Source organism: Solea senegalensis, linkage group LG3, assembly GCF_019176455.1.
Source record: "Solea senegalensis isolate Sse05_10M linkage group LG3, IFAPA_SoseM_1, whole genome shotgun sequence".
In the NCBI taxonomy this organism is placed as follows: Eukaryota; Metazoa; Chordata; class Actinopteri; order Pleuronectiformes; family Soleidae; genus Solea; species Solea senegalensis.
The window spans coordinates 25,126,187-25,143,148 of record NC_058023.1 but is presented as its reverse complement, the minus strand read 5'-3'; the positions used below and the strand labels follow the sequence as shown (position 1 = coordinate 25,143,148).

Below are 16,962 nucleotides of genomic sequence, written 5' to 3'. Positions count from 1 at the left end.
TCCAGGCTTACCTTAACAATTTGTCTGGAGTTTGGTGTTCCTGTAGGTTTCTTAGTAAGTTTCCATACCTCACTGACAAATTACCTACTGGAATATGAAAATCATAGGGGCTGTTAATGTAAAAATGATTAACAAGATGTAAAAAAAAAAAGGTTGGTTTGTTTTTGTTCAAGATTAATGTTTAATATGGCTTTTCCCTCGATTTTTATTTCCTGGTCACTGAGAGAAGGTTAAGTTTGTCTTTAGGACCTTTAGTGGCGCAAACCCTGACCTTGTCAGGACCAGCAGTCGTCATGGAGACCAAAACCTGGTCCTAATAATACAGAACGTATTCTGGGAGAAACCTGTTGGGTTTTGGGCTAAGGTTAGTTTGGACAGGTTAGTTTTGGCTGTCCAAATGACTCGAGGTCAATGCAAGTCCATGAAAGGATTGCTGCGTGTGTGTGTGTGTGTGTGTGTGTGTGTGACACATCTCTGTGTATGGTATGATGAGTTATGCATTGTGTGTGTGTGTGTGTGTGTGTGTATTGACACTGCATATATAAGCACTGTGGTGGGCTGTTAGTGCAGTTCTTCCTGGATTCACCTGCTCTCCTGCAGCACAGGAGCATCAGGCAGCATGACTTCACACAGATGGATACTGACTGTCTGCTTCTTACTTGCCTCAGGTACCAGTGTTTCTCGTCGTCTCTGGGATTATGAATTATTTATAAATAGTATTATTAATACTTGACTTACTGGGTGTTTGCAAAATAAAATATTATAATGTGACAAAATGTGGCCAAAAGTGGATATATCGGTGAATTATAGCACAATCAGTTGGTCATGCAATTATTCAATATTTCACATATTCTATATTTAAAAACATTTCCCTAATTGTTTCTAACTGTTCTTTTTAATTATATATATCATATAAAACACAAGAAAAGCAATGTGTATGTTGTTAAACTGAGTGTTGGGATTAATCTCATGGTCATAATGTTTGAATTTTAAGTGTTTATGTATTTTTTCTCCCAAAAGATTTGACTTTTACACTTTTATTTGCAGTATTTCTACTTTTTTCTGTGTTTCTTCCAGTTTTTGGGGCAGGTGAATCAATGTCAACAGTAGAAGTTCAAAAATGTAAGTATAATTTTGTGAATGTTGGAGCATAATTTTGTCATTTAAATGTTTTTTTAACATGTTTATTGATTGTAAGTGCGTATGATTTCATAAAAAGTAGACTGAAGTGGTTTTTGTGTGTTCAGACACCTGCAGGATGTTTGGCAGTGGCGTCATGCAGCCTTTCAACAGCTCAGGTTTCTATGTGCGATCCAGCTGCCCGTTCACCCTCACCCGCTTCACCCACAACCGGGTTGACTGCGACATCACGGTACGGCGAGGAGACAGTGGACTGCTGGCTCAAGTTGAGATCATCGTCAACAAAATCAGGACTGTTGTGCAGAGTGGAAGCATCCTGGTGGAAAAGAAAAGGTTTGGCCTCAAACTGAAGACACAGGAATCCAAAAGTTGACTTGAATAACTGTTATTCTGAGCTGCTCACGTACAGTATTTCATTTACTCTAGGCCTAAATTTGCTATATAAGTTTACCAAACTGAGTTATTCAACCACATTGCACTTGGTGAGCACTTTACCTGAAGGCATTTGAGATCATTCACTCAAACAGCATTGGCATTCAGCCACACAGCCAGGTGGCTCACAGCTTTATGCATTCTTAATGGCATCTCTGTTATTATTAGGATTATTATTAGCTTTGACCCAGGGACAGTGTGCATTATTAATTTCACCACAAATCTAAAAGTGATTTACAGGCTATTTTTTTGGATTTTAGAAGAAAAACCAACCTGCTGTTTCCTTTTTTTTAAGCAGTACAATCTCTGCTCTGATGCCTCTCTATGTTCATTTGTGCACAGTGTTTCTCTTCCGTACGACCACACCTACCAGCATATTTTCCAATATGGCACTTACACTCGACTAAGGAGCTCGCTGCTTCCTCTGTCGGTCACCTGGCACAGTGTACCTGGAGGAATCGATGTTGTGAGGGTGAGAGGACAATCCTGATGCATGTCTCTCCATGTTTACCACAGAGATTGTTTGATTTTTTTTTTTTATTATCGTGTCAAATTGGGTTTATTGAACAAATATACCTTCCTGACACTTTTTTCCAGACTTTGGACACATAGGTAGCAAGTTCTTAGACATCCGTCTTCCAATCTGTCCGCCTCAGTGCACCAGAACATTTCTGGAGTTTGAAAAGACATTTCATTCTGCAAAGGTGGTTCTCATACTTCATCATAATGAGGACAATCCAGAAGAAACGCAACTTATTTCCTCCCGAACATTTTCAAATCTATCTTCTAGGGCGAGGGAAAAGATTCCCGTTCTAAGACAATAAAGATCTCAGTTTGTACGATTCAACAAACAAAATGTCTTTCTGCCATTTCCTGGCAAATCTAGCCAGTAACTTACTCACTGCATGATTATTGTGATGAATACACTGTATATGAGCATCCTGTATAGTGGTTCCAGTCGCCAAAGTCCACTGAGAATTGTCAGACTTACTTTTTTAATGTCTAATTGACACAGAAATCCTACCCATATCACCCAGAACAGAATAGAAGCACAACTATGAACACCTGAAAAACAAAGTGCAGCTCTGTTCTGTACAGAATCTGCTATTTTACACTCTTCATAAGCCCAGGTATCAGAGCATGATTAAATATGTGGGGGAAAAACGGATGTAAGAGACCTAAAGCAGAGATTTGCACAGCAGAGCATAAAAAAGCAGGTGCATGATGGCTTTATTCAATCCCACTGAAGCTTCTTTCAATGAATTGTTGTTAAGGTGGATCTGGAGCAGGCGCTGATCACTGATATGACTGGGCTGTGTGGAAAATACAATGTTCCAGGTATGGCAGCTATTGTATTAAAAGTTATACAGGCATAGACAGTCTATGACTAACAGTAGTAGCAGTGGATTAGCATTACATGCATCAAACAAGTGTTAAACTGAATAACTGTAGTTTTGATTTGTAAAGGTTTATACTTTTTTTTGTTGTTTTTTTTGCTTTACTGATGCAAATGTTGACATTTATTTACACACATTTCTTTCCTGAAATGAAGGCAACAAGCAGCAGTTGATCGCAGAGAGCGTGATTCCTGAGGAAACGTGTCAAACACGAGATCCTATCTTTGCTCTTAATCTAGTAAGTTCACTATCGTATTCATGGTTTACGGGTGAAACTGAACCAACTGATTATGATGTTACAAAATGAGGTGCTGCCTGTTGAGGACACTGATAACATGACACCGCTCCATGCTCGCACCCTGACGTAGTTTCTCTGACGTTTACAGCTATGCAGACTGTTCTTTTCCTACACGCTGGACTGTTTGCAAGCCAGGACCCCTCATTATATCCGACTCTGCGAAGAGAACATTTACAGCTATGAAAGCAGCAAATACATCGCCTGTGCTTTCTTCAATGAGGTTGTCCAGCAGTGTGGAAATGACAGCTACATCTGGACCATGTGGAGAACCGTAACCAGATGTGGTTTGTGATTAAAAAGCAATTCGAATGAACAGTCTAGAGTTATTGAAGGTGCTTTCCTTCCTTATGACGTGTATATCTGTTTCTGTGGATGAATGCAGATCCACCAAGTTGTCCAGGAGACCTGGTTCATGTAGAACAAGGCACTGCCTTTGTTCCCAGCTGCTCCAACCCAAACCCTGGCTTCTCCAACCAGGACCTAACAAGCTCCTGTGTCTGCCCAAAGGGTGAGCACAGTGTGTATGATTGTGATTTACGTCTTCTGTGTAGTTTTTAAAGCTGCATACTGAACATTGTGTGCAGGTACGGTGGTTAATGATCGCGCAGGTGGCTTCCACTGTGTGAACGTGTCCAACTGCCCCTGTGTGTTTGCCGGCAGGAGCTACTTCCCTGGAGACACACGCAGCACCAAGTGTCAGTCGTGGTGAGGAGGCAGAAAAGAGTTGGTTATGCTTGTGCACTGCAAATTGTGAAGGGGAGTTTTTTTGTTTTTTTGTTTTTTTGTTAAATATAACTTTCAAATATGTCCTCTCAGTGTGTGTGAGGGTGGTCGGTGGCGCTGCTCCAAAAACGTCTGCCCGGCCAGATGTCTCATCGAGGGGCAGTTTGTCACAACATTTGATGGCAAACAATATGCCCTCCCTGGTAAATGCACATATGTGGCGTCGCAGGTAAGTTGTTTCGCGTCAAATCAGATCCATGCTGCTTTTTATGTGATTCTGTCCGCGCTTATACAATTCTTTGTTTCAGGGTCTCAAGTGGACAATAACTATTCAGTTTTCTGAAAAACACGTGTCCCTGAAAACAGCTGTCCTGCAGCTTTTTAAGGTATTCTTTCTTTCTCTGTCTAATAAAAAGTATATAATATGTCAAACAAACATTGAGCGAGTGAAAACTGAAGGTCTGTTTGAATTTACAGGAGGTCTATACATTTTCAATCAACAGTGTTAAAGTAGGAGAGGAGGAAATCACTGAACTTCATCAGTCTGGTAAGAATCCATTTTGCAATAAAAGGCACAAGAAAAATAGTTCAAACAAGTAACATTTTAGGTTGAATATAACTTTATTAAGTGTTGTCTTCTTGTTGTTCTGTTTTGCTTTCCTTGATTTCTGTCCCCTCCTGTCAGCGTATGCCCTGGTTTTCTGGCAGTCTTCTTTGTACGTCCAAGTCCAGACGTCTTTTGGTTTGAAGATGCAAGTCCAGATGTTTCCTGAACTTCAGTTCTTTATCACCCCACCCACAAACCACACCAGTATCATGTCAGGTTAGCATCTCAGTCTACAACAAACACAAACAAATACCACCCTGGGATTTGGTTTCATGTAGAAATGTCTCTGTGTTGGTCTGTTCTTCAGGTCTTTGTGGCAACAGCAACGACGACACCACAGACGACTTCACCACAAGCAGCGGGATCATCGAGAACTCCCCACAGCCGTTTGCTTGGTCCTGGAGTGTGGGCACCTGTGCACTGAACATACCCAAAATCTGCAGCAGCGCAGACAATGGTACCAACGGATGATATTAATGTGCCTGTAGTGTATTTATCTGATTGACTTATATGTGCATCAAGAATAAGAAGTTATATAAAAACTAGATATGACATAGACAACAATGAAATACAGTCTAATAATATAAACAATATGTTATTTGCTTTTCTGCAATATTTGATAGATTAGACTTAAATTACAAGTAAAATACAGTACTTTGACTCTAAATTAGAGGGAGACTTGCTCTACCTTAATGAGACTGATCGAAGTGACAGACCACGAGTTACATTTTTATTTTATTTTATTTTATTTAATTTAGGTCCAGCAATTTTGTGTACCATTTGATCTTATTTATTATTTGAATCTTGTCTTTTCTGCAGAAATATTTGCCGATGAAAAGTGCTCTGTGTTGAACGACCCGACTGGGATCTTTGCTAAGTGCCATGGTCATATCCCAGCAGATCAGTTCCACACTGTACGACTTTACACAATCCTTAAAAGGTTCTTATGAACATGTCAGCAAGTATAGCACATTAATGAAATGAATTGATATTTCCAGGCTTGCGTCCAAAGAACCTGCAACTGTGGGAACAACCTGCAGCAGTGTTTATGTGTTGCTCTGGGCAGTTATGCTAAAGCCTGCGCCATTCTGGGTGTTGCAGTTGGTGACTGGAGGAAAGCTTCCAACTGCAGTGAGTTCAGCTTTAATAACATGCAACTATATTGATTCATAAGCTTATTAACATTGCTTTATCTGCATCCCTCCACTGGAGTAATGATTAAACGACCCATGTCATAATTGCCATAAATTGAATCTTATATCATTGCTGCTTCCAGCACTGGCCTCTTTGTACAGCATCCATTTGGACAGGTCACAGTAGCACAATAATCAAATGATGGCTGAATTCCATTTAGCTTCCAGTTTCAGGGTGCGTGCTGGGTCACTGTCACACTGTCCGGACTTATATGAACTGAACAGAGCCTGATACTTTAACTGTAGCTGTGAAGATGTCACTAAATATGAGTTCAAAGTCATATTTGTGTATTTAATGACGATCACAAATGTCATGCCCCAGCTCTGAAATGTCAAAACAACCAAGAATTCTTCTACGACGTGCCAGCCTGCAACCATACATGTCGCTCCTTGTCCGGACATGATCCTCGCTGTCGGTTGGATGACACTCCCGCCGAGGGCTGTGGTTGTCCTGAAGGAACACACCTGAACCAGGGACAAGTCTGCAGCCCCAAGGCAGAGTGTGAATGTCACCACTTAGGTGGTACAACACCACCAGGGCCTGTTGTTGTTGATGGACTTCAGTGGTGAGTTGATCATCAAAATATTTACTTCATTACCTTTTATATTATCCTCATCATTTTTGCTTTTTATAGCTGGCTACATCCATTATGTGGATATTTTGCATCTAAAATCCTCTATTGTGTCTCCTGTAGCATCTGTAAGAATGGAGAACTGCTCTGTTCCAAGGACTGTGGTAAATAAATATTCTGTGCATAATTATTGGTTAACTATGACACAGCAAATTACACTCGTTATTATCTTTGCTTCAACTACATTTATTTAATTATACTGAAAATAATTAAATAAAACTATAATTAAATAATAAACTCTTATTTTTCTAATACAACCTCCAACATTTTGAATGTGAACATTCCCATACATTTGTGTCAAATGGCAAACAGTGCACATTGTAACCAGGACCCTTAATGTTTAATTTAGGAAATGATTTTTAACTAAGTCACTGTGTGTTTCAGGTTGCATGAATGGGAAGGTCTGTGTTCACTGCTCTGAGTATGCAGTGAACACAGCTCAGAAAACCTGCGACAGTCTCAGCAAACCACTGGTAGGTCAACAGATTCTGTCTATTAAAATAACTTCCATTCATATACTGTGTCATTGAATTTGAGCCCTTTTAGACGAGATGTATTAAAAAAAGAAGACTTTTATTTTTATTCTGATGTGATTTCCAGGGTGTCAGTGTGACCTGTGAGAGTGGCTGCCACTGCCCACATGGCCAGTATGAGGATCACCATGGCAACTGTGTCTTTCTGGACAACTGTACATGTGTGTACAGTGGCAAAGTGTTCAGAGCAGGACAGCATGTCAAAACCAACTGTAAAAAATGGTAACATCTGTATCACTATTGCTCCACTACCCGTCCATTCAGAATGTCTTGTTCATCCACAAGCTGAACTGTTTAAATCTGTCTTGCAGTATTTGTGGTCAGGGTCAGTGGCACTGCAACGATGAGCCATGTCCTGGGAAGTGTCAAGTTTATGGAAATGGCCATTACCAGACCTTTGACTCTAAATGGTATCGCTTTAACGGACACTGCCAATACACACTCGTCGAGGTAAGATCAAGCGGTCCACAGCTGAACCTGGAATGTCCTTTAATTACTCCAATAATGCACACACACGTACTCTGTTTGCACAAATAAACCTTAACTAAAGACCTTTATGGTACATTTTATGCAACCCAATTGCTTGATTTTCTGTTTTGCATGAGCTGTTTTCTCATTTTGTTATTTCAGGATTACTGCGGAAATGAAAATGGCTCCTTCTCTGTCAGGGTGGAGAGTGTACCGTGCTGTGATGAAGCACTGACTTGCTCTCGCTCCATCGTCCTGGACCTGCAGGTGGTGATCCTCCGGTTTCACTATGTAAAAACCAATCAGCTTCTGACCAATTCACAATTTTCCCTCCATTCATCTATCCCCATATTCATTCTATCCTTTCATCCTTTTGATCCGCTTCAACTTTCTCGTAAAAAAAAACAGTTTTTTGGTTACTTTACAATACATTAAAATGTTAAAACTTTCATTTCTCCTACCACTCAGGGCACAGTCACCCTGACACTGAGTGACATGAAGGTGACCAGACGTATACAAAAAGGCAGGACTCTGCAAGCACATTCACTTTACACCACACACACTGTGGGACTCTATATCATAATCTCAGTGCCAAACAGTGGGATAACGCTCATCTGGGATAAACACACCAGGATCACCATAGAGCTGCATCCAAACTGGAGAGTGAGTGAAAAGGAAATCCACATTTGAACAAAAATCTCCTTTCAATACTTTTAAAATTCAATTACTTCTCTTGTAGAACCGAGTGTGTGGCCTCTGTGGGAATTTTGACTCCAGTGAGGTGAATGACCTACAGATAAGTGGCTCAGCAGGTAATATTCTTCCTTATATTCCTTTATCAAATGCATGACATCCACTCATTAACTCAAAATACCACTAAAATAATAATAATCTGTGTTTAGTGGTGTCTAGTCCTCTGACCTTTGGCAACAGCTGGAAAGCCGCCACACCCCCGTGTTCTGATGTGACCACTGAGATATTTCCATGTGAACGCAACTCCTACTGCTCAGCCTGGGCCCAGCGGCGCTGTATGATCATTACATCAGACACCTTCAAAGACTGCCACTTAAAAGTATGCATTTTTACATAATTAGCAAGCCACTCACATCAGGGTCTGGGTTTCTGTCTAGGACCTACTATAAATTTTGGAAAAAAGAGTGGCGAAACCAGTAAGCATGTAGTTTTAAAGGAACTCGGATCATCAATGAGTCAATCACATATAAAAGCTAACAAAAACAAATGATGTGTCATCCCTGTTTTTACAGTAGCGGACTAACATGATTATTATCTATGTTCCATAGGTGGACCCAGAGCCCTACTACCATGCCTGTGTGCAGGAGTCCTGCTCCTGTGAGTTTGAAGGGAAGTTTCTGGGCTTTTGCACCGCGGTGGCAGCCTATGCTGAGGCCTGCAGTGACCAGGATGTGTGTGTCAAATGGAGAACACCCGATTTGTGCCGTAGGTTGAGACCCATATTTTTTTTTTTCCTCCACGTAATATTTCAGGTAGAAAAACAACCAAGAAGAGCTGGGGTTTTTTTATATTAAGTATATTTTATACTATACAAAAACAATTATTTTACATACAAATAATCAGTATGGCTATTGTGTTTATTATAGCGGTCTACTGCGACTACTACAACAAGCAGGGCCAGTGTAGCTGGCACTACGAAGCCTGTGGTGAGATGCTCACATGCAGCAAAGTCGACTATTTCACTCACAAACTTGAAGGTAATCCAGGCTTTCTGGTTTGCATTCTTACTCAGTTGAATCTGGAAATGTCTTAATCTTAAGTAATAAGGTGATTAACTTTGTGTTTGTCCTTTGGAAAAGGCTGCTACCCTAGATGTCCGAAAGATGCACCATACTTTGACGAAAATACTGGAGAGTGTACTAAATTGAAGAACTGTACCTGTTTTTTTAATGGCACTATCCTTCAGCCTGGGACAGTGGTAATGATAGAGTCCAATACGTGGTGAGATTAGCCATTTTGTGTTTTGTACTTTGAAACTTAATGTAACATACTCTATATGTGCACTTAACATCGTTACATTAAAAACTGGATATGTCTTCATTTCTTCTCAGCCCCTGTGAAAATGGAACAGTTAACTGTCGTAAGTATGAATCACACTCACTTGGTAGGACATGTCAATTGTGAATGTGTCAATTTTGTATTTTAGTAATTTTTTTTTGCCTTCTTTCAAAATACCAGAGCTTACTCCCACAGCTCCTCCAACAACACCTCCACCTATCACCACAGCATCAACAAGTTCCATTATACCTGCTACATTCACAACCGAAACAACTGTGCCTTCCACTACACCAGCAACTACATCTGATATAGCTACAACTGAAACATGGTCAACCGTGCCTTCAGCCACCACCACACCACTGACAACCACTACCAATGCCTCAACTACTACTGAAACATGGTCAACCGTGCCTTCAACCACCACCACACCACTTACCAATGCTACTACTGAAACATGGTCAACCGTGCCTTCAACCACCACCACACCACTGACGACCACTACCAATGTTCAGCTGGACAGTGGCCACCACCACACCACTGACGACCACTACCAATGTCTCAACTACTACTGAAACATGGTCAACCGTGCCTTCAACCACCACCACACCACTGACAACCACTACCAATGTCTCTACTGAAACATGGTCAACCGTGCTTCAACCACCGCCACACCACTGACAACCACTACCAATGTCCAACTACTACTGAAGCGTGGTCAACCGCTTCAACCACCACCACACCACTGGCGACCACTACCAATGTCTCAACACTGAAACGTGGTCAACCTTCAACCACCACCACACTGGCGACCACTACCAATGTCTCAACTACTACTGAAACATGGTCAACCGTGCCTTCAACCACCACCACACCACTGACAACAACTACCAATGTCTCAACTTCTACTGAAATGGTCACCGTGCCTTCAACCACCACCACACCACTGACAACAACTACCAATGTCTCAAACTACTGAAACGTGGTCAACCGCTACCACCACAACCACTGTACTTCAACCACCACACCACGACCACTACCAATGTCTCAACTACTACTGAACGTGGTCAACCGCCTTCAACCACCACCACACCACTGACCACTCAACTACTACTGAAACATGGTCGCTTCAACCACCACACACACTGACAACCACTACCAATGTCTCAACTTCTACTGAAACATGGTCAACCGTGCCTTCAACCACCCCACCACTGACAACCACTACCAATGTCTCCACTGAAACATGGTCAACCGTGCCTTCAACCACCGCCACACCACTGACAACCACTACCAATGTCTCAGCTACTACTGAAACATGGTCAACAGTGCCTTCAAACCCACACCACGACAACCACTACCAATGTCTCAACTCTACTGAACCAACCCCTTCAACCAACCACACCACTGACAACTACAATGTCTCAACTACTACTGAACATGGTCAACCTTCAACCACCACCACACCACTGACAACAACTACCAATGTCTGAAACAACTCAACTCACCATGACAACCACTACCAATGTCTCAACTGAAACAACCGTGGGTGCAGTGCTGTGCGACAACCACACCCATGATGTCTCAACTACTACTGAAACATGGTCAACTGTGCCTTCAACCACCACAACACCACTGACAACAACTACCAATGTCTCACCTACTCCTGAAACATGGTCAACTGTGCCTTCAACCACCACCACACCACTGACAACAACTACCAATGTCCCAACTACTACTGAAACATGGTCAACCGTGCCTTCAACCACTGCTACACAACTAACGACCATTGCCAATGGCACAACTACCCCTGAAACCATGCCTTCAACCTCCCCTACACCGTTGACAACCACTGCCAATGTCTCATCTACCACTGTAACCCATCACACTTCAAGAGCCACACCCACAACACAATCCACCTTTACTATGGTCAGTCCAGTGGTTGTGACAGAAGGACCATCAATCTCTGGTGTGTATTTATTGTGCAAATTACATGTTTCCATGTTGTCTTTGATTGACTGCTACAATGTTTGTGTCTTGTCTGTTTTCACCATCCTCCACAGTCACACCATTAAGGGACAGTCAGTGTACAGATCTTAAAAGGAAAAAAACCTGGGCTTGCAATGAGACATGGACAGAGGACTGTTTCAGCAAGATCTGTAAAAATGGGACGATTGAGTTGACCCCAGTAGTGTGTCCCGAGCCATCGGTTCCCATCTGCCCCAGAGGCCAGGTCACAAAAGTCTCAGATGGATGCTGTGAAACACTGAAATGTGACTGTACGTGTTTCTTTTCTGTCTCCACCACTATTATTTTCATGCCTTTGTTATTTCTCCTGTTTTCTTGTCATTTGTGTTCACCACCACACATCAACGATTGACATGTGACGATATGATATAGGGTTAGACACTTTATCATTTAGCGCGGTATGTTATCTTGTTTTCTGTCCCCTTGAAACATATATATGTGTCTGTCTACAGCAGTGATCTGACGGTGATTCTCAAAGTGTGGGCAACTGCCCCCCCTAGTGTTCCTTGGGGGTATTGCAAGTCAGCCTTGAGTTTTAAAAAACAAACACTTTAATTTGGAAATGGCCAGTCTCCACTGCTTTAAACTAAATGACACATGCTAAGTGACTATGTTGAAAGTGATCGTTGTTACAAATGTCTATTAAATCACCTTTCATCCTTTCATATTATTCTCTTTAGGTCGCTGTGAGCTGTATGGGGACCCCCACTATATTTCTTTTGAAGGAGTAACATTTGATTTCCTGGATGAATGCACCTACATCTTGGTGGAGGAGCAGTCACCTCAACATAATCTTTCCATCGCTGTGGACAACTTTTTCTGCATGCCCAGCCTCCACGGCTCCTGTGCTAAAGGCGTCATCCTCCAGTATCAGAGCAATGTGGCTACACTTAGTATCATCCCAGATTTGTTTGCAGTACAGGTAGGATGACACACAAATAATGATTCAACCTCATTAGGCTGGTGGTATGTTACTAAACTAGTGTGTGCTGCAGGCCACTCTGAACAACATGACCATACATCCACCATATGAGGAGCACGGGATGAAGTTTGAGACCACAGGTTACGTGGTGTCAGTCTACCTCCCAGAGGTCCGCTCTTATGTCTCGCTTAGCCCTTCTTACACCCTGGTGGTCAATCTGGCCATGGAGCATTTCCTCAACAACACACAGGGACAGTGTGGTAAGTCACAGAAAAGGGAAAATGACCACAGACTACTTCTAGTACTTTTTCTGTGGAACAGAAAATCTAAAAAGTATTCCAATAAATAGCTAAAAGCAATTAAAGGCTGTGGAAACAGGTTACAATGCAGTCTGAAGTGAATATTATGTATTCACTGTTTAAAATTATTTAAATCTTAACATATTGTATATGGCTCAATGGACCACATTGTGTCATGTATTTAATAACAATAATCATCATAGAGATATTCAAGATTCAACTATTCTCACTGATTAACCCAGTCTTTTGGTCAATGCATGTATGTCTCTTTAAATAATAGATATCAGGCTGCACATCTTCTTTGTTGACCTTGTCTTCTCTCCAGGTGTGTGCGGCGGTGGATCATGTATCCGTAGAGGAGGCCAGATCGAGGACAACAGTTGCTGTGATAAGACTGCGTATGACTGGGTGTTGGCAGACACTCTGAAGCCGGCCTGTCTTTCTGCACCAAAGGACGTGCCCTGTCATCCTGGGCCAACTCCAGCACCCACTGACACAACCCTTCCCACCCCCACCAGCTCCAGCTGCCCTGCAAGTTCACTCTGTGAGCTGCTGGACCATCCGTAAGCTCCACACACTGACACACACACCTAAACAGCGACTTTTTAGGTGACAAATCTGAACTGTATTTCCTGGTAAATGTGTTTAATAATCACAGTATCTTTGATTGAATGCACCATTGCATTATCATCTTACAAACACTAGATCTGTCTTTCCCAGAGACTGGATGAGGACCCACAGATGGGTTGCTAAATAAATTTGGTGATTTATAAAATAATACATGCAGAAAAGTATGTTGATATATTTATCTATTATAAACATAGCTGGCTCACCTTATTCAAAAATGTTTTAGGTGTTTCAGAAATTTTTTAAGTGTGCAATTTGCTCTTGTCACAATAGTTTGTCATCTTAAAAGAGTGAGTCTCCATGTAAAACTCTATATACTAAAGCCATCATTACACTTCAGCAAATTGGTGGTGTATTAGTTTAGCTCGTCGTCTTTAAACGTATGTTTTAAAGAATCTTATTTAATCCATTTTCTTTAGAGTATTTTCGACCTGCAGGCAGTATGTGAATCTGCGCCTTAAAAAGAAGAACTGTGAGTTTGACTCGTGTGGGAACAGAGGCGGTCCGTGCTCTGCTCTGGAGCAAGCAGCTGAAGAATGCAGGAATCCTGATTTCTGCATTGACTGGAGAATACTCACTAATGGAAGCTGTGGTATTTGTCTTTTATTGTGTACCATTGGAGAGCAAAACTATTTAAATTGTTGTTTTGTTGTCCCTGAATCCTTAAGTTGATACTGTGGAGTTACACAAGGCATAATATTTGGCCCAATTATCTTCTGTCTTTACATCTTTCCCAAAAAAATCAGTTCATGGGCGTCTTTCATCACTTTTATGTCAACAATGTACCTTTCCTGCAAACCTAATGACACAATTTTCACCTGATTTTACAACATTAAAATGTGACCTTTTTATTTGTTGTGCAGAACTTTTTTATTATTATTTTGTGTGATAAATGATAAAGTTTTACTTAAGATTTCTTGTCTGTGTTTTAGATGTGCCCTGTCCAAAAGGATTGGTTTACAGAGAATGCCGTAACAAGCTGGATGACTTCTGCTATGGAGGGTTGGGATCCTTCTACCTATGACCATCCTTAGTCATTTTATACATATTATCGCCATCCAGAATGTTTGAGGTCGTCAAAGATTGTCTCACCTTTCCTCTGGATATGTTTGCACAGAATTCAACATCCAGGGGCCTCCCTTGCAAAAAACAGTGCAGGTTGTTTCTGTCCCAGTGGCCAGTTCAGGGCGGGAAACCACTCGAACACATGTGTGTTTGAGTGTTCCTGTGAGTGACATCATCTTCAAGGGTCATTTCTTTGTGGAAGACTTGTTTATTTATTTCTCTTTATTTCTCCCCACAGACTGTAAAGGACCACTTGGAGAGCCAAGAATGGTAAGAATATCTGTCTCATTCAAATAAAAAGATAATAATAATATACAACTCCAGATTAAATTCTAGATATTGACTGTTTGTTTTTTTTTACCTGTCTTCCAGCCTGGTGAGGTGTGGCAGTCCAGCTGTCTCCTCTGCACGTGTAACAACCTGACTCGGACAGAGGAGTGCTTTCCAAGACCCAGTGAACCTGCTCCTCTCTGTGGCCCCAACTATGTTTTGAAAAACACCACTTGCTGTGGTGATCAGATTTGTGGTGAGCCCTGGTATTTCGTCACGTTTAGCACCAAACATCTTTTACGTTAACCACCAAAAGTGACTTTAACTTAACATCAGAGTTGCCATTTCTGTGTTGATATTCTAAGTTATTTTTTAAATGACTTAAACTTAAAACACATATATACCTGTGTACACGGATACTGTTTACTCACTTTGTTATTTTTCAGTTGAGAGGACCTGCAGTTACAAGGACAAGTTGTACAAGGTACAGTATGTTTAGTGGAGCTCATGTTAATATAAGTACTTAATGTCAACTACTTCCTACAGAACACAAGATAACTTCTTGATAACTTCAAGATAACTATTGTCTTTTTTGTGCGTGTGTGTGTAGTTTGGAGACACATGGAAAGATCCCAGTCATCCCTGCATGTCATTCAGCTGCAGCAATGAGGGAGTTCAGACTGAAACAGTTGCCTGTTCACAAGAAACCTGTCCTGAGGTACTGATTAATCCTCCTCTATTTAAAACCTATAACTGTAACATCTTCTAAGCTCTATTTTAGAGTAATTACTAGTATATGCCCGTATTTCCTTTCTCTCTGTTTGTTGTTCTCTTATAATTGAAACAAGATGAGTTTTAAAACACTGCAAACAACAGCTTTATATGAACTGATAAATTCATTTTCATACAAAGGCTAATACAATTAAGTATGTTTTGTTCATGATATCATGTGGATGTGTTCGTCAGGAGGACAAGGTTTGGGACAACCAGCATTGCTGCTTCACATGTAAGTTGAGAGCAAATATCATTTTCAAAGATATAACTGTTGAGCTTTTTGTTTTTTATCGTTTTTCTTTCAGATCATGTACTTTTTATTAATGTGGGATACATGTGAATTCAAATGGCAAAACATGGGATAAACATTATTATTATTCTAATAATGTTTATTATTATTATTATTATTATAATGTTTATTATTATTATTATTACATTATAACCTCAATCTCTTCCCCTTTAACTCTAGGTAAGCAGAGCTGTGCTCCTAAGGTGTCCAGCTTTAACATCAGCATAGACAACTGCACCACCACCATAGAGATGCCAGTGTGCCAGGGCCAGTGTGTGTCTCAGCCCAGGTGAGAAGAAATCCACAATATCTATAGCTGGTTAATAGACATAGTTATAACACCATTAGGGCTGCAATTGAATATAATCATTAATTCCTCTGTTTACTATTTTCTTAATTATTTGGTTGTTGGGTCAGTATGTGTGAATGGTGAATACATGTCGGTCAGTGTTTCCCAAACCTCTTAACTGTGTCTTTATCTTGTTCAAAAAATCAAACCCATTAATAGTTACAATAAAACAAGAACATAGTTTGACAAACTTTATCTGTACACCCAAACGAATCATTTAAATTAAAGTTTGTAAATTATATAAAATTGTGATTATGCAAGATGTTTGTTCAGTTTAGTTTGAATGAACTTAATTTATTTAGGTGGTACCAATTTCTTGTGTCCAACCATTTTTCACTGATCAAAATAGATGACTAATTAATTATTGTTGCCCTCCTGGACACCATAAGCTAAGACACTCTCAGGTCTGTTGTCCACACTGAAGACACAGGGGGAACTGTATGATTCGCCATTAATTGTGTAATCCGTGAGGATTACAGGAGCATGACACCTCTCTCTCCCCCACGACATCAGGGTGGTGGTAATGCACGGCGACCTGCAGGTGGAGCCGAGGAGTAGATGCTGTGAGGAGCAGGGCTCCGAGAGGAGAACAGTGACCCTGCAATGCTCGGACCTCACCACCAGGCACCTGGCCTACTGGCACATCACCAGCTGTGAGTGTAGAATCTGCAGTGCACTCCGCTGACCTGAACAGCACAAGGGCAAATAGTTATGTGACATCAACAATTAAGATTTCCAAATCAACCTTAAGCTATTGCAATTCAGTTGATAATAATGTGTTTTTTCATCTTACACAACTCAATCTGTAGTATGTCAAATAAATGATTTTGTTACCAATCACAAAAGTTTGTTGCATGTAGCTTCTGTCAGTTCACCTAAAGCACTGCC

General features: G+C 41.0%; 1 protein-coding gene across 2 annotated transcripts; it reads left to right on the top strand.

Moving 5' to 3' along the window:
• The first annotated feature begins 561 nt into the window (after window positions 1–561).
• LOC122766701 (mucin-2-like) lies at window positions 562–16,919 on the top strand. 2 transcript variants are annotated; one of them, XM_044021776.1, is made up of 48 exons: window positions 562–668; window positions 1,078–1,122; window positions 1,248–1,473; window positions 1,915–2,044; window positions 2,847–2,910; window positions 3,125–3,207; window positions 3,356–3,551; window positions 3,650–3,775; window positions 3,852–3,972; window positions 4,084–4,219; window positions 4,299–4,376; window positions 4,468–4,537; window positions 4,676–4,813; window positions 4,905–5,054; window positions 5,417–5,511; window positions 5,596–5,728; window positions 6,113–6,356; window positions 6,486–6,526; window positions 6,807–6,895; window positions 7,023–7,177; window positions 7,267–7,405; window positions 7,586–7,690; window positions 7,892–8,086; window positions 8,163–8,235; window positions 8,326–8,495; window positions 8,725–8,881; window positions 9,043–9,153; window positions 9,256–9,397; window positions 9,508–9,536; window positions 9,635–9,871; window positions 9,978–10,081; window positions 10,275–10,294; window positions 10,698–10,769; window positions 11,053–11,420; window positions 11,515–11,730; window positions 12,160–12,401; window positions 12,475–12,661; window positions 13,026–13,263; window positions 13,747–13,919; window positions 14,260–14,329; window positions 14,445–14,554; window positions 14,631–14,662; window positions 14,765–14,918; window positions 15,109–15,146; window positions 15,273–15,380; window positions 15,629–15,668; window positions 15,906–16,014; window positions 16,588–16,919. In XM_044021776.1, exons 1-48 carry the CDS (start codon window positions 620–622, stop codon window positions 16,757–16,759), a joined length of 6,180 nt encoding a protein of 2,059 aa, XP_043877711.1. In that variant the 5' UTR covers window positions 562–619; the 3' UTR covers window positions 16,760–16,919. The 2 variants fall into 2 exon arrangements, with proteins under 2 accessions (XP_043877711.1, XP_043877710.1); XM_044021775.1 differs by having other exon boundaries at window positions 10,275–10,341; window positions 10,688–10,769.
• Window positions 16,920–16,962: the final 43 nt, after the last annotated feature.